Raw genomic sequence first — 17,988 nt, 5'->3', positions numbered from 1 at the left:
CAGTTGAAAGCTTTTCTTTGCCTTTAAAATCATCAAAGTTGTGGTGCATTATCTTCATTGAGCATTTTAATCTGACACAACACATCCCTCCAACCTGTTCCTCCAACAAATATTTTTCATGTTGTTGTTGTTAGTTGTCATCTAGTTGATTGGATTCATGGTGATCCCATGTAAGTCATTAAGTAGGAAAATTTTGATATTAGTTTTTTTCTGCAATGCATGCTGGGCATACGTAGTGACATAATCACCACTATTTGTACCACCTGTCAGTTTATCCTGTTGTGTTGGCTTGTGTGTTGCTGTGATGCTAGGAGCTATACCACCAGTATTTCAAATACCACTAGGTTCGCTCATGGTGGACAGGTTTCAGCAGAGCTTCCAGCCTAAGACAGACCCTAGAAAGGCCTGGTGGTCTAATTCCAAAAAATCAGTCAGTGAAAACCCTATGAATCACCACAGAGTATTGCCTGATACAGTACCGGAACTTGAACCCCTCAGGTTGGAAGGTACTCAGAATACATAGTGGCTGCAACAATGGACACACATACCAGTGATCATGAAAATGAAGCAGGACTGGGCAACATTTCGTTCTATTGTACATGGGATCATTATGAGTGGAAGCTGACCTGATGACAACCAACAACAGCCTTAGTAGCTCTGAGGAGCCCTCTGAATGGGGAGAGAGAGTGGTGTCCAATAGTTTTTGATTATGCATTCCTATACATCTGTTGTTGTTGTTAGCACTTTGAGAGAGCTCTCAAAGCTACGGTTTTTACTATGAGTGAGATGGGGAGCTATTAGGGTGTTCTGAGCAGAGCAGTGGCATGATCAGGAGTCCCTAGATGGTGAAAACGGTTAATGCGCTCATTGCTAACCAAAAGATTAGAGGTTTGAATCTACCCAGAGGTACCTCAGAAGAAAAGCCTGGTGATCTACTTCCAAAAAACCAGCCATTGAAACCTCCGCAGAGCACAGTTCTACTCTGACACATATGGGGTCACCAAGAGTTAGAATCGACTCCATGGCAACTGGTTTTTATTGGTAGTGGCATGATCCAACTTTACAGGATTACTTCGGTTGCTGTGTGGGAATGGAGGCAAGGGTGGAAGCAGGGAGGCCAGTCAGGAAACTATGGAAATATTTAGGTGAGAGATGACAGTGGTTTGAACTAAGGTAATAGAGTGGAGGCATCGAGAAGCGGATTCTGGCTAAATTTTGAAGGTAGAAGCAATAGGATTTATTGATGGCTCAGATGGGGTATGAGAAAAAGAGATCAAGCATAACTCTAAGAATTTTGGGTTGAACAGTGGCAAGGATGAATTTGATCAGATGGGGACTATTGTAATGGGGTGAAGGTAGCAGAGCGTTCAAGGAGGAAAAACAGTTTTTTACATTTTGTGCTCTGGTTACTGAATGTTTCTGAACCTGGGCTCTCTCTTCACCCACCCCTTGGCTATTTAATAACTCTACTAAGCTTCCCATCCTTCCCTCATGTCCTTGGAGAATGGTTCTGAGCTGATGGGTTGGCAGCACCTTGCTGAGAAGTTGCTGAGAGTCCACAGTCAGTTGAAATCCAGTTGGGAAGGTGCTGTAGATTGAAATGTGTCCCCCCAAAATGTTTGTCAACTTGACTAGGCTATGATTCCCAGTATTGTATGGTTGTTTACCATTTTGTGATCTGATGTGACTATCCTAAGTGTCACAAATTCTAACCTCTGTGATGTTAATGAGGCAGGATTAGAGGTAGTAACGTTAATAAGGCAGGACTCAATGTACAGGATTAGGTTGTATTTTGAGTCAATCTCTTTTGAGATATAAAAGAGAGAATCAAGCAGAGAGGAGAGGGACCTCATACCACCAAGAAAGAAGGGCCAGGAGCAGAGCATGTCCTTTGGACCCGGGGTCCCTGCTATGAGAAGCTCCTAGACCAGGGGAAGATTGATGACAAGGACCTTGCCACAGAGCTGACGGAGAGAGAAAGCCTTCCCCTGGAGCTGGTGCCCTAAATTTGGACTTCTAGTCTCCTAGACTGTGAGAGAATAAATTTCTGTTTGTTAAAACCATCCACTTGTGGAATTTGTGTTATAGCAGCAGTAGATGACTAAGACAGAAGATTAGGGAAGTGTTTGGGTAGTCAATTTTCACTTCCTCTGCAAACGGACCATTGGTAATGGCAGTTGATTCTTGGCAGCTATCTTGTTGTTTATAGCAATGACTTATGCTATAGTGAAGGTAACAGTAATTAGCAACCTTTACTCGATGGCTTGGGTTTTTGGGTACAGTTAGAATATACAATGTGTGACTTTGTAAACACATCATAAAAGTGTTGCTGAGACGGGTTGTTGAGATGGGTCATCCAAAATCCTGATTCTAATGGAAGGTCCTCCCCTTATGACTCTGAATTTTGTTTAGTGTCTTAGGTCAGGGATTTGTAAAATTTACTGTGCATATGGATCACATAGGGATCATTAAAAAATTCTGGTTCTGATTTTATAGGTCTTGGGGCTGGAAAGAAATGTGTCTGTATTCTTAACATTAATTCCAGGTGAAGATGCTATTGCTTTTGGTCCAAAGACCAAACTTTTGAATGGCAAGGTCCCTGGTGAATTTCTGGAGCCTGTTCAGTTGGTCATCCTCCTAACAAAGATTCAAGTACTTCTAAATAATGTGACCTTTGAAGAATGGATGGCATTTGAGTCAGTGGAGAGTACTGAGAAGGCCATGTTGAGACCTACTGGGCACAGGAGAAGGGAGAAGGTGGGCAGAGGGAGGAGGAGGAACAGAGGTAAAAATCAGCCCCTTCCTCCAAATACATGTTGCCTATTCCCATCTCTGGGGCATTAGTGGTTCAGTGGTAGAATTCCCACCTTCCACGCACAGCCACCACCCATCTGTCAGCGAAGGCTTGTATACTGTTATGATGCTGATGCTGAATGGGTCTCAGTGGAGTTTCCAGACTACAGTGGGCTAGGAAGAAAGGCCTGGTGATCTTCTTCTGAAAATCAGCCAGTAAAAACCCTGTGGATCACAATAGTCTGATCTCTAACCAATCATGGGGGTGGTTCACTGATAGCTTTTTAAAAAGTGTAAATGGGTTGGATCCTCTGTGTTCCAGATGAATGAGGCTGTGACAGCAACTTAACACAACTAACCCAAAAGGTAATAAATCCTTACCAGGAAGAACAGATGTTTTTAATGGTAGTCGGTGGGAAAAAGGTTTCAGAAGAATTGTCTAAGTTTAGCTGGTCTAGGCAAAGCTACATCTTGGAAAGGAAACTCAGACCTAGAAGAGTTTCTCCATTCTTGAAATGCCACCAGTCATTTCAAGGTTCTTGGATGTTAAAAAAAAAAAAAAATCATTGAACTTACTGATTAAAGAGAAATGTTTATACTTTCCTTTTTCTTTTCCAGCAAGTAACTGGCAGAAGTTTTGGTGATAAGGATTTTCGGACAGGGTTAGAAAATGGGATCCTCCTCTGCGAGTAAGTACAGCCTACATTCGGTTGTTTTTGTTAAATACACACACACACATGCACACATTAATGCCATTCAGTTTGTCTGTAAAAATTCCAGTATTCTTTTTTGGATCCACAATTTGAATTTTAAATGGAAAAAAAAAATCACAGGCAGAGGGAAACACAAGTAGTAGAGGAACTCTTGGCATGACAGTAGGGAGCGGTGGAGACTGTGGCAGGTTCAGAATAAAGAAGGAACCTCTGATAGCTGCTACTCAGCTCCAGGCAACTTTTGCTAGGTAGGCATTTGGGCCCAGGTAATTGTAAAGATGTGGACTGAATTGTGGCAAAAGTAGCTTTTCTCCTCCCCCCGCCTTTTTATCCCAAACAAAAGCAGCCTGTGCCAAGTAAAAACAGTGCTTGTATTTACTTAAAAAAAAAAAAAAAAACAAAAGAACTGGTTGCTATTGAGTCTATTCCAACATCTTAAAAGTGTGCAAGGTAATGTTTCTCACTGGCTGACTTCACAGAGATATTTTGAATATGTTTGGTTTGTGCTGTTCACAAAATTCAAGTTTGAACAATAACTACAGTGTTTACATTTTTGTTTTGAAGCTCAGTTCTGTCACAGAATTCTGCTGTGACAGTGGGTTCGAGAGCTTTTGGTGAGGTGGCTCTAACCACAAAATAAGTTACAGCTTTAATGCTTGTAAGATGGATGGACATAGTCTTCAAATCGAGATTTCAGATTTTGGATTTATTTAATAGATTCTGCAGTTTGGGTGCTGATTTTTGTTTTATCAAGGTGAAATATACATACAATGAATTGCACAGTTTCTACATGTACAATCTAATGGATTTCATCCACTCGTGTAACATATATCCCAATCAAGACACAGTATTGAAAGTTCTCTCATACTCCTTTCCAGTCATTTCCATCCCCTATAGACAATCACTGTTCTGATTTCTGTCACTTTTTCTTTTTTTATTGTTCTTGAACCTTATATAAATGGAATCACATAGAATGGGCTCTTGTATTTGGCATCTTTTTCTTGTTTCTGACCCACTGGATGGAGTTCAAAGAGCATGCATTTTGGAGCCTGAGTACTAAGGATCCAAGTCCTGGTTTCAGCGTTACTACTGCTCTGCCGTTAATTAAATCATTTGACCTCCTTGAGTCTTTTTTTTTTTTTTCCTCTCTTTCTCTTTAAAATGAAAGTAAAAACTTACAACTCTGCCTATTTCATAGGCTTTCTATGAATTTCCACTGGATAAAGTGGATAAGGTGCTTTAAAAAAAATTATACAGAAACCCTGGTGGCGTAGTGGTTAAGTGCTACAGCTGCTAACCAAAGGGTTGGCAGTTTGAATCCGCCAGGTGCTCCTTGGAAACTCTATGGGGTAGTTCTACTCTGTCCTATAGGGTTGCTATGAGTCGGAATCGACTCGACGGCACTGGGTTTGGTTTTTGGTTTTTGTATAAATGATGGTTATTATGCAGCACCTTCCAACAGAGTCATGTCAGCATCCTTTTCTGCTTCCCCACTTCTCTTCTTTCTTCAAAGAAAAATTCACATGATCAGAGTGCTATTTCCATATTCTCTTTCCTATTGGGTCTCTCCCCTCTTATCATTTGTTTCTTTCCTCATCATCTCGTCTCCCTTTATTCAACCTAAATCAGAGCTCATTTTCTTAGATGAACCGCAATTGGTTTAGCATCTCGCTGGAGACAAGCTCAGATAGGCTCCAAATGCTTCCCTTCTGTTCCAGCCAGTAACCGGTTGCCGTCAGGTAGATTCCAACTCATGGTGACCCCATATGCGTCAGAGTAGAAACCATGAGGTTTTCGATGGCTGATTTTTCAGCAGTAGATTGCCAGACCTTTCTTCTAAGGTGCCTCTGGGTGGACTTGAATCTCCAACCTTTCACTTAGTAGCCAAGAGCATTAACTGTTTGTACCATCCAGGGCTCCTTCCCTTCTGTTCTAATACTTGCTTTTCCAGTGACTCTGTGCTTAACCCTCTCCTGATACTAACAGACTAGGCAGAATCTTATCTAGTTTATTTGAGTCTTTCATATTAAATTTTTCTTTACCTGACGTTTGCTCCAAAGTTTCTCGTAGGCATTTACCTCTCCATTATATGTCTGTGAATAAATCTGTCAGGGGGTAATAATGCCTACATGAATTTAATTCACAGTAGGCTCATCTGAAGGCAAGATTCTGAATCTGGAGGCAATCACACATGCATAATTTTTCATGAAGATTTTGAGTCGAGGTCTCCCTGTGTGTGCAGGGGAGCCAAACAATAGTCCTTTACAGCCACGTTAATGAAGGTTATGGTTGTCCAGGGGTGGAGAGGTGGAATTGAGGTCCAATCCCAGAAATGGCATGGTGAAAACAAGATGGAGGCACAGGTCATAGCTAGCGGCAGCTTCATATGAATACATCGCTTGGGCTGCTGACAGCCACGGGGTGAAACTCAGGAACTGGCCAACACAGGGGCCATGGACAAATATTGCTGTTTGGGTAGATAGTATAAAATGCAAGACAAGCAAGTTGTCTTATCCTGTGTCCATGGCGAACCAGACCCACTGGTGTAGTTGAAAGAACATGAGTTTTGGAGTCTGAAGACTTTTTGGTTAGCAGCTATAGCTCTTAACCACTACGCCACCAGAGTTTCCCCGACTTTACCTAGGCCTGTCATAAGAAATACCAAAAGTGGGTGGTTTTAAAGAACAGAAATTAATTTTCTCACAGTTCAGGAGGCTAGAAGTTAGAATTCAGGGCATGGCTCTGGGGGAGGTACTTCTTCATCTATTTCAGCTTCTAGTAAAAAAAAAAAAAACTGCCAGTAATCCTTGGCATCCCTGGATGTTTGCATGTCTCTGCTGTGTCTGTTTTTATATGGCATCTTCCTTCTATATGTCTCTGTGTCTACTCTGGTCTTTTTATAACTCAAAAGTGGTTAGCTTTGGGATCCACTCTACACTGGAATGATTTGATTAACATAAGAAAAGAAAAACCCTATTTCCAAAGAGGATGACATCTATAGGTAAAAGGGCCAGGAATTCAACACCTATTTTTTAATATTTTATTGTGTTTTCAGCAAAAGTTTAAACAGCAAATTAGGTTCTTATTTAACAATTCCTAACACATACTGTTCCGTGACATTTTTTGCAATGTATCAGCTTTCTCATTATTTCCATTCTGGTTTTTTTGTTTCCCTTAATCCAGCTTCTCTGCCCTTCTTACCTCCTCATTTTTGTTTTAGGGAAAGTATATACTGTTTGATGATTTTAGATGATTATTTAGAGAAGCACAGTAGACATGGGTGATATTTATTTTATAAGCCAATTTGTCATTTGGCTGAAAGGTGACCTCTGGGAGTGGTTTGAGTTCTAAGTCTAAAGAGTATTCCAGGGTGATTATCTCAGGGGTTCATCTAGTCTCTACTGGTCTAGTAAGTCTGTCCTTCTTTTTAGGAATTTGAGCTTTGCTCTACATTTTTCTCTCATTGAGTCCCTGGTTGAAACAGTTGATAGTAGTAGCTGGACACCATCTGGTTCTTCTGATCTCAAGGTAGGTGAGGCCATTGTTTGTGTAGACCATCAGTTTTGTAGATTAGTTTCTTCTTTGTATCTGTGGTTTCCTTCTTTCTCTTGTGCTCCGAATGAAGTAGAGACCAATAGTTGTATCTTAGCTGGCTCCTCACAAGCTTTTAAGACCCCAGACGCTACTCACCAAACTAGACTGTAGAACATTGTCTTTATGGACTTTATTATGCTAATCGACTGAGTTGCCCCATGAGACTATGGTCCTAAGCCCTCAAACCCAGTAAACCAATCCCATGAGGTGATTGGTTATGTCTAGTAAGAATCCATAACTATGCCCTCTATGTGCTTTATTTTGTATTTGAAAATATATGCAGCACACATAAACATGTATTATATATGCCTGCAGTTACACCTATATGTGCACATCCCTATATTCATCTATGCCTTCCTGTACATATATATGCATACATATCTATCTATGTGACCATGTGCATAGCTTTTAGTCGTTATTACCATTGTTGCAAAATTGTTTATCCCCCAGTGAGTTTTTTGATATTTTCCACACAAATTATTCATTGACATTATTTACATTTATCACGGTTGGTCATCATTCTTTTTGTTTCTGTACCCTTCTATTTGTGCTCAAACACTCATCTTTACTATGATTGTGCTGTGCTCCCTCCTTCCACGCTCGATGTCACTTGTCCCATCACCAAAAGTAACAAGTCTCTATGTTCTAAAGCGTCACCCCCCTTTTCCTTGGTAACCACCAATGGACATTTTAATATTAAAATGTTTCTCTGTATTAATCTGTTTTTGTCTTCTTATAAAAGAAGGATCATACAATATTTGTCCTTATATGGTTAACTTATTTCATGTAGCATTATGCCGTCCAGGTCCATCCACGTTATAATATGTTTTGTGGACTCATCATTGTTCTTTATGGTTGCGTAATATTCCCTTGTATCAACACCTATTTTGGGAGGACACAATTCAGTCTATAAGATACATTGTTCCAGATGTGGGGTGATGGCAGGGTCCATAAGGCAGGACGCTCAGCTTAGAGAGTCTCAGGTCTTGGTCAAGGAAAGTGACCTTTCCCAAACATTGGACCTATACAGGCTTTAAATACCTGCCTGTGAAGAATAATGACAATGCCTAAGGCTGTGCCACTTTCTAGAACCACAGAAGGTTTTGTGGATGCTGACGATTGAGGAGTTTTAACTCATAACCACCAGCCATGTAACATTTACAAATATAAGAACTCTATATTTTCAAAATTTGAAAACTAGCCATTGATCTATGTTTAGTATATAGCATATAGCCCTCTTTTTAAAAATTATTTGGAATTTTCCAACCTTGTGGTATTTAAAATAGAAGCCTAGATGTTGTAACAGTGTTATGACCCTAGTTGACAAATATGTAAACAGTGTTGATGAGTTTGTTCTTTTGTTCAATGCTTTCACTTTTTTTTTTTCTGAGTCAGATTACCTTTAAATGCTAGTTACAGCTGTGGAGAGACACCATGCTTTTTGTTCACTAAAAGTTTCCCGGGTTCTTTATATGATTCTGAAAATAAGCCGTTTTCATTAAACAGAAGGGTACTTTCTGGGCATGGGGTATGGCTTTCTTCTTAGCATCCTGATTTCAAACTTTCCTGTGTCTATAAAGTACTATTATTATTCCCATTTTACAGAGGAAGAAACTGAGGTACAGAGGGTTAATAACTTGGCTAGGACCACCAGCCAAGAATTAAATCTAGGCAGCCGGATTCCTTAGCTTTTGTTCTTAACCACTGAACTGTGTTCGGAACTGGGATTTTAATGGCGGTCACAGATGCCTGAAGATCTGGGATTTGAGGAGAAAGACGATGCAAAGGATGAACCACGGGGTCTCAGTGGGGCAGAGGATGAAGAGGAGACTGTGTGGGACTGGTGGTCTTGAGAAAATGTGAGCATTGAGAGACCTGTGGCCCCTCTGAAGTCAAAGTATGAGTGAAGGTATGGGAGAGCTGAAAGCATAGGTGGCTGGGGTCAGTGAGGGGGACACAGGGGTCTAGATTTTTCAGGTGGAGCCATTCAAACCAGATGGGAACAAATGAGAGTGGTGGACCTACACTAAAGGCTACCAGAGAAATGTGGTACCTTAAATCCCCATAGAGAGAAAAATGTGGTACGTTAAATCTCCATATGAGACAGAAATTGAGTAGCATCACAATCACCCTGGGAGATCTCTTTCTTCACCTGTGAAATACAGTGTACTTGGCTTTGTGTGTGCAACTGTGCAGTTATGCATAAATATATAATTTACAGTAATAGCTATTGTTGGGTGCTGTTAAGTCAATTTTTGACTCAGCAACCCCATGTGACAGAATAAAACGGCCCTGTATGGTTTTCTAGGTTGTAATCTTTATCAAGTCTTTCTCCTGTGGAGCTGCTAGATGGGTTCAAATTGCCAACCTTTTGGTTAGCAGCCGAGTGCTTAACTGCTGTGCCACCAGGGCTCCTTAATAGCAAGTATAACATAGAGTGTGCTTGCCAAATAGAATGATAGTATGTCTGCTTTTGCTGTAGTCATCTCTCTCCCTCTGTTGCTTTGGCCAAGTGTATGTAGTTGAAGTTTTGGAGGTTAAATGCTCAAATGATGTGGCCTTCTGCTGAGTAGAAAAACAAAGAACAAAACAAAAAACCAGGCCCCTTGACCTGGCCCACAAGTGAAGAATGGTTTTACATTTTTTAAAGGCTTGTAAACACACACATACACACAAATACATGAATATACAACAGAGCAAGGGTCCCTATGTGACCTATAAAGCTTAAAATATTTCCTATTTGATCCTTTACAGAAAAAGTTTGCCAATGCCTCGTCTATATCCTAGGAACTATGGAATTGATTTGAGATGTAAATTATTTACCTGTGTAAAATTAAGTGATTGAGCTTGGTCCATGCAAAATGCTGCTTGGATAAATGAAATAACTTTTTACAAAAGGTTTTTTTGGAACGTTTCCTTCCAAGTTTTTTTCTACCAACTTTCAAGTTTAAAAAAAAAAATTTTCAAAATTTCAGAAAAGTTGTCAGAATAATATAATGAATACCCAAATACCCTGCACCCAAATGCACTAATTACTATCACTTTGCCATATTTGCTTTATCTCTATATGACTCTTTTTCTCCTGAATCAGTTGAAAGTAAGACACAGACAGCATGATACTCAAGTCCTAAATGCTTCAGCATGTCTTTTAAGAACAAGGATCTTGTCCTACATAAACTTCAAGACATTTAAAATTACTGTACCATCCATGTTTCAGTTTTCCCAGTATTCCTAGTAATGTCCTTTATACCTGATTTTTTAGAATCTAAAATCCAATCAAAGATCATTCATTGTATTTGGTGATCATGTGATCATGTCTCTTTAGTCTTCTTAAATCTAGAACCTTTAATCCAGCCTGCTGTGTCTTTCATGACAGTGACATTTTTTGAAAAGTCCAAGACAGTTATTTTGTAAGATATTCCACAATTGGATTTCTCTAATTGTTTCCTTATGATTAGACTCAGGTTAGACAGTTTTGGCAAGCCGATTATACAGTTGATAGTGTGGTTTTCTTGGTGTGCAATGTAATGTTTGTCCCATTATTGGCAATATGATTTCTTATCACTTGGTGAAGGTGGTGTCTGTAAGATTTAGGCATTGTTAATGTACCTTTGCCCCTTTGTAATCTGTGGGAGACACTCTGAGACTGTGGGAATCACTTAATACTCGGAAAAGATTTCACTCAGTGGGTTTAGTATTCATACTTTTCTGAATCAGTCATTACATTGGTGGTTGCAACATGGTGATTTTCTAATTCTACTCTTCTTTCTACTTCTATTTTCTTATTCGCTGGCATTCTTGTGTCTTTTTTATAGAAGAGATTTCCCTCCTCCCCTTTTCTCCTTTCTTCCCTTTCTCCTTTTTTTACCTCCTCCTTCCTTTTTTTTTTTTTAAATCATGGTGCAGTTGTGGAATCCTTTGTATCCAATGTGTAATAACCCATTAGCCAACCAGTAACCCATTGCCATGGACTCAGTTCGGACTCATGGCAACCTCACATGTATCAGAGTAGGACTGCATTCCATAGGATTTTCAATGGTTGTGCTGTTTCTGAAGTAGATCGCTAGGCCTCAAAAGAGGCACCTCTGGGTGGATTTGAACTGCCAGCATTTTGGTTAGTAGCCAAGCACTTAGCTGTTTGCACCACCCAGGGACTCCAGTAATCCATTAACATCCTTAATTTTCATGGACTCCTTAGTTATTTTAAAATTCTCTATACCAAGCAAATGAGGTAAGTGATAATAACAGAAATAAAATAATACAATCAGAATATAGAATTTCTAACGTTTCAACGAGGAGCTCTGATGGTACAGTGGTTATGTGCTCGGCTGCTAACTGAAAGGTCGGCAGTTTGACCCCACCAGCCACTCCTCTGGAGAAAGATGTGGCAGTCTGCTTCCCTAAACATTTACAGCCTTGGCTGAAGACCATGGTCTCAAGGGACATCTAGCTCAATTGGCATAACATACTTTATAAGGAAAATATTCTACATCCTACTTTGGTGAGTAGTGTCTGGGGTCTTAAAAGCTTGTGATTGGCCATCTAATATACATCTACTGGTCCCAGCCTGTCTGGAGCAAGGGAGAATGAAGAAAAATGAAGACACAAGGGAAAGATTACACCAAAGGACTAACGGAACACAGCTACCACAGCCTCAACTGGACTGAGTCTGGCACAACTAGATTGTGCCTGGCTATTACCACTGACTGGTCTAACAGTGATTATAATAGAGGGTCCTGGACAGAGTTGGGAACAAAATGAAGAACAAAACTCAAACTCACAAAAAAAGACCAGACTTAGTGGTCTGACAGAGACTAGAGAACCCCAAGAGTATGGCCCGCAGATACCCTTTTAACTCCTGAGGTTCATCCTTCAGCCAAAGATTAGACAGGCCTATAAAACAAACAGGAAAGACATGGAGAAGAGGATACTTACAGAGAACGGAGGCTTCTGGGTGATGTCACGAGGGAGCTGACGTAGGAGCTCTACACAGAGAAAGCCATTAGCTGACCTCTGCAATTTTCCTACATCCTCGAGAAAAACATAGAGCACTCATGAGTTAGCTCTACCCTGACTCTTCAAGATATTTAAATTAGTTGTTTTAAAGGTCTTTTCCCTTTGAAAAAGTAGAGATATGTGAATGAGAAAGAGCATGCTCATGGCTCCTTTTTTTTTTTTTTTTTACCTAAAACATTAACTGTAAGAACATCATGAAAATAAACTCAAGTATTTCAGTCTCATATCAGTTTTTTATATAGAACTGTATAAAAGTTATATTTCTACTCATGAATTTAACATGGTATTATTGGCATAATAGGCTGAAAATATTTCCTCACTTTTAGGTGTTTCTCGAAGTGTAAAACCAAGAGCCGACAAGCTTTACATGGATATTTCATGTCTCACCACATGCCCTGTAAGGAGGGGGAGTTACTCCTGTTTTTCTTTTTCTTTCTTCTCTCCTCCTGCTGCCTGCTGGGGGGCAGTTGTCTGAAATATTACTGAATTTTTGGTGGAGTCATTCTAGAGAAGGGAAGGGGCTTCCTTATATTTTTGTTTCTAAGGTACAAATGAAAATAATTGGAAAAAATCCACTTTCCCTGCAAGTAGGGCTCAATTGCTAAATTATAGAAAACAAATTAGTCCTTCTGTCCACTGGGTGGACTCTCTGGTGAAAATCTTATTTTAGAGTCAAGGACAGTGAATTTGAAATCCATTACACTTTCATTTCCCCCATCCAATATATAGTTCCCTTTTCACTTTCCTCCTTTCTCTAATTGTAGAGACAAGGGAAAGTGATGTTAGGCCTTCTACCTTGAAAGACAGCTTTTTTTTTCCTTTTGCGGGTGGGAATTTACCAGTGAAAACTGTTGTAGCTGCCAGTGATATAAATGCAAATGCAGTTTGAGTAAAAATGGGAACTGCTTGGCTCATATCAACAAGAAGCACAGAGGTAAATCATATATGCCCATACCAGCTGTAGATACAACTGTATCCCCATGCTTGAACTATGTCATCTATCTCTGCCTGTCTGTCTATCTCTCTCTCTTAAGGAGCCCTGGTGGTGCAATGGTTAAGTGCTCAGCTGCTAATAAATAAGTTGGCAATTTGAACCTACCAGCAGCTCTCCAGGAGAAGGACCTGGTGATCTGCTTTCATAAAGATTACCAAAACCAAACTCATTGCCACTGAGCCAATTCTGACTGAGAAAGATTAGAGCCTAGAAAACCCTATGGGGCAGTTCTACTCTGTCATTTAGGGTCACTATGAGTTGAAAATTAACTCAATGGCACCTAACAACAGCATCTATCTCTTGGCTCTTTTTCTGTGTTGACTTTGTCCTAGGGTAAATTCTTCCCGAGTGGCCGTCATTAGCATCCAGATTACATTATGCCAGTTTTGCAATCCCAGTGGGAAAAGAGATATTCTTTCAGTAACTCCAGCCAAAGTCCTTATATGTACTCCTCATTGACCCAGATTGGGTCTTGTGCACATCTTGGAACTGATTTGAATGGCCAGGTCTAGGTTTGCCCTTGCTTGGAGCCAGGAAATAGGGTCAGCACTCTCTACACTCTACCCAATCCACACAATTGTCTTATATGCCTGGAGGATAGGGGAGGGAAAAGTTCCTCAAATAAAAATTGAGAGGAAGGAAGAATGGCTTCAGGGCCAACAAAACCAACAGATGGCTCACTGAGGGACTCTTGTACCCTGTCAGAACATCTGATCTTTAGAACATCTAATAAAGAAAAAATGAGCTTAAGAGAGTGGACTGCATGGTTTATTAGGTCTCTCTGGGGTAAAAAATTTTATGTAAAAAACCAAACCAAACCCGTTGCTGTCAAGTGGATTCTGACCCATAGCCACCCTGTAGGACAGAGTAGAACTGCTCCCTAGGGTTCCCAAGGAGCAGCTGGTGGATTTCAACTGCCAGCCTTTTGGCCAGCAGCCATAGCTCTTAACCACTGTGCCACCAGGGCTCCAGGCTTCCATACGGTGCATTCAAAGGAGGATGTCATGGAGGGAATTGTGCTTCCAGTGTTCTGTCAGGAGTTCATTCCTTTAGCACTCCCCTCTTTAAACCACTGAGTGACTTACTCTAGTTATGTGGGATAGGGTAAAACAGAGATGACTGAAACCCACAGATCACCCCTTCCTTGAGGTGTTGCCGGAGCAAAACCTCTCTCCTAAGGAACAGGCTTTGTCCTTTGTAGGCCTGTTCCCTCAGCCCTTAGGTGATAACGATACTGCCCTTTGCTCTGAGCTCCCTCCCAGGCGTTTCATCTCCCTGTACCAGGGATCTGGGCTGATGCTCCAGGAGATACATGTTTCTCCTGATCATCTGCTGTTGTTACTTCTCTAACCCTTCTTTCTTGGGACACTTGAAGTTGGGGAAGAGACTTCTTTCTTAATCACAGCTCTTTCACTGAGCCTTGGGTGGGCAGTCCTCTGAGCATTCTGCACTCTTCTCTTGTTTTACAGTCCTCCCTATTGAATGGCTTGGCACATGGTTCCCTGGCAGTGGGCTGGAGGACTTGGGGTTGATCCCACTGGCTTTCTCCAAGTGACCATCTGCCACTACCCAGACTGTGCCTTTCCAGTTCTGTCCTGTCGCAGGCTGTCTCTGCAAACCTGAGACCTTTTCCTTCAGGGGGTTGGGGCCAATATTTGTTTTTTTGGCACTAATCCCAACATCTCTTTGTCCTCAGTTTCCTAATATTTCTTCCAGGAGGTCTAGTGGATCCCCAGCTAATAAGATCCTCGGTATACTGCTCCCACATCCTGGAGTCCCTCAGACAGGTTTTGAATTTGAGGAGCTCATGTGTCTCCTCAGGGATGCTACTGGCATCGTAGGAACAGTTCCTTGTTGCTTCTGAGCATTCCTGCCCACTGTAGGATGTTAGCATCCTTGGCCCCTGCTTACTACAAGCCAGTGGTGCCTCCTAGTCATGGGAACAACCCCAAACCTACCTTCATATTTCCAAATGCTTCCAAGCAAAGATGGTATACAGATAACCTCCACGGTATTTTCTATCATCCTAGGACCCAAAAACTGTGTAAAGCCAAATATCAGTGTATGATTGCATTTATTATCTTATCCCTTTTTTTTTTTTTTTTTGATATTTTCTTGTGTTTTTGGTGGAAGTTTACACAGGAAATTAGATTTTCATTTAACAATTTATATATATATATATATAGTTCAGTGACATTGGTTACAATCTTCACAATATATCACCATTCTTGTTATTTCCATCTTGATTGTTCTGTTTCCATTAACCTAGTTTCCCTGTCCCCCTCTAGCCTTCTCATCTTTGGTCTAAGGTAAATGTTAACCATTTGGTTTCATCTAGATGATTATTTTGAGGTGCACAGTACTCACAGGTGATATTATTTATTTTATGGGCCAATCTGTCAATTGGCTGAAAGGCGACCTCTGGGAGTGGTTTGAGTTCCAAGTTTAAAGCGTATCTCTCAGGGCGATAGTCTCAGAGGTCCATCTAGTCTCTACCAGTTCAGTCTGGCCTTCTGTTAGAAATCTGAATTTTGTTCTACATTTTTCTCCCATTCTATCCAGAAACACCTATTTAGTCCCTGGTTGGAATGGTCAGTAGTAGTAGCTGGGCACCACCTATTTCTTTTGGTTTCAAGGTAGATGATGTCATTGTTCATGTAGACTGCTGGTGCTGTAGACTAATTTCTTCTTGGAATCCTTGGCTTCCTTCTTTCTGTTTAGCTCCAGACAAATAGAGATCAATAATTGAGTCTTAGGTGGCTACTTCTAAATTTTTAAGACCCCAGATGCTACTCAACAAACTAGAATTTTATCCTAGTTCTTGCAGATATGCTCTTCTTTGTTCTGTGTGGTTTGATTTCTCATCTTCACCCTAACTTTTTTTTTTTTTTTTTACTATCCAGAAATGTATATTTAATAAAAGCTAGTTCAGATCCTTTTATAAGAGAATAGAGTGGAAAGTGAATAGACTTTGTAACTCTTAAGTTGAATCCTATGAAATTGCCACGTTAGTAGACCAAAAACTGTCAAATAATGTGATCTCATAGGGTACAAATTGGGAGATAGACTAGATCTTCAATTTGCATCCTTTTTTTTTTTATGTCCTTAGGAAAGTTACCTAACCTCTCTGTGTTCCAGATTTCTCATCTATAAAAACAGGTTATAATTGTACCTAAATTCACAGGTTGTTCTGAAGATAAAATGAATTAATAATACGTATAAAATTCTTTGTTCGGTGTTTAGAACACAGCAGGCACTGAAATGTTAACTTTTTTCCCCTCATCTGTGCGATGGGGAAACCTCATATGGGGGCAGTGGTGGTGCAGTGGTAGAATTCTCACCTTTCATGCAGGAGACGCTGGTTTGATTCCCAACCATTGAGCTTCACGTGCAGTCACCACTTGTCTGTCAGTGGAGGACTTGCATGTTGCTATGATGCTGAACAGGTTTCAGTGGAGCTTCCAGACTAAGACAGACTCGGAAGAAAGGCCTGGCGATCTACTTCCAAAAATCAGCCAGTGAAAACCCTACGGATCACAAAGATCTGATCAGCCACGAACCATGTGGATGGTGCAGGACCAGGCTGCATTTCGTTGTGTTGTGTGTAGCATTGCCATGTGTTGGTGCCAATTCAATGGCAGCTAATGACAACTACCTCATGAGGTCCTTGGTAAAGCATCCAACTCAGTGTCTGGCTCTTGCCTGGCACTCTGTACCACTAGCTGTTCTCATTATTATTGTTGGAAATAGACCAAAAGTCAATTATGACTATGACATAGTCAATGTCATTGTGTCACTGTGTGCCTATCAGTTGTCTCCCTAGGGCTGCCAACAAACCACAGGGTGAACGAATTTGGATTTTCCTAGCTTTTCCTGTCTAGCCTGTGATCAAAAACTGGGCAAGAAAGTTTGGGTCCTTCACAAACTTGATCATCTGTGAATAATGAACTTTGGCTGGCAGTGCTTGAGGCTGAGAGTGATGGTTTTGAAAACAGCAACTTTGATCTCTTGGTGATGTCATTTTCTCCCGCTACCTCATGATCCACATCCAGCCTGCTGCGATTTTTTCCTCTGGGAAGCTGTTCAGGGTCTTCCAGGCAGAGTTAGCAGGTTCTTTCTTCTCCTTGCTTCTCAGTTCCGGTACTCACCTCTGCTCCAGCACTTCCCACTACACTCTAACTGTGCCCCATATTTGCTTCCTGTACAAGATCAAAAGCTTCTTGAAAATCCCCTTTATTTAACTTTCTACTGTCTGCACTGAACCCTGGTCTGGCACATAATGCCAAACACTGAGCCCATTGCTGTCAGGTTGATTCCAACTCATGGCGACCCAACATGTTACAGAGTAGAACTGCTCCATAGGGTTATCTTGGGCATAGTCAGTACAAAAGCAGATTGCCAGACCTTTCTTCTGTGGTACTGCTGGGTAGGTTCAGACTGCCAACCTTTAGGTTAGTAATTGAGCACAAACCATTTGTGAAACCCAGGGACTTTGGCACATAATAAGCAGGCATCTATTGTGCTTTAAGTGAAAGTTTACAAATCAAGTCAGTCTCTCACATAAAAACTTATATACACCTTACTACATACTCCCAATTACTCTCCCCCCAATGAGACAGCCCTCTCCCTCCTTCCAGTCTCTCTTTTCGTGACCATTTTGCCAGCTTCTAACCCCCTTTACCCTCTCATCATCTCTCCAGACAGGAGATGCCAACATAGTCTCAAGTGTCTACCTGATGCAAGTAGCTCATTCCTCATCAGCATCTCTCTCCAACCCATTGTCCAGTCCAATCTATGTCTGAAGAGTTGGCTTTGGGAATGGTTCCTGTCCTGGGCCAACAGAAGGTTTGGGGACCATGACCATCGGAGTCCTTCTAG

At 41.0% G+C, this 17,988-nt stretch overlaps 1 protein-coding gene across 5 annotated transcripts in view; it reads left to right on the top strand.

Moving 5' to 3' along the window:
- LIMCH1 (LIM and calponin homology domains 1) overlaps nucleotides 1-17,988 on the top strand; it is a 438,226-nt gene that overhangs the window by 165,182 nt on the left and 255,056 nt on the right. For all 5 annotated transcript variants that reach the window (XM_010591430.3, XM_023549843.2, XM_023549840.2 and 2 more), the window contains exon 2: nucleotides 3,412-3,482. In XM_010591430.3, the coding sequence (XP_010589732.2) occupies nucleotides 3,412-3,482 (71 nt within the window). The remainder of the gene's footprint in view (nucleotides 1-3,411; nucleotides 3,483-17,988) is intronic.

The sequence above is a fragment of the Loxodonta africana genome, chromosome 5 (genome assembly GCF_030014295.1).
Source record: "Loxodonta africana isolate mLoxAfr1 chromosome 5, mLoxAfr1.hap2, whole genome shotgun sequence".
In the NCBI taxonomy this organism is placed as follows: domain Eukaryota; kingdom Metazoa; phylum Chordata; class Mammalia; order Proboscidea; family Elephantidae; genus Loxodonta; species Loxodonta africana.
The sequence above is the reverse complement of the archived record's forward strand: the minus strand, read 5'-3'. Positions and strand labels throughout refer to the sequence as shown.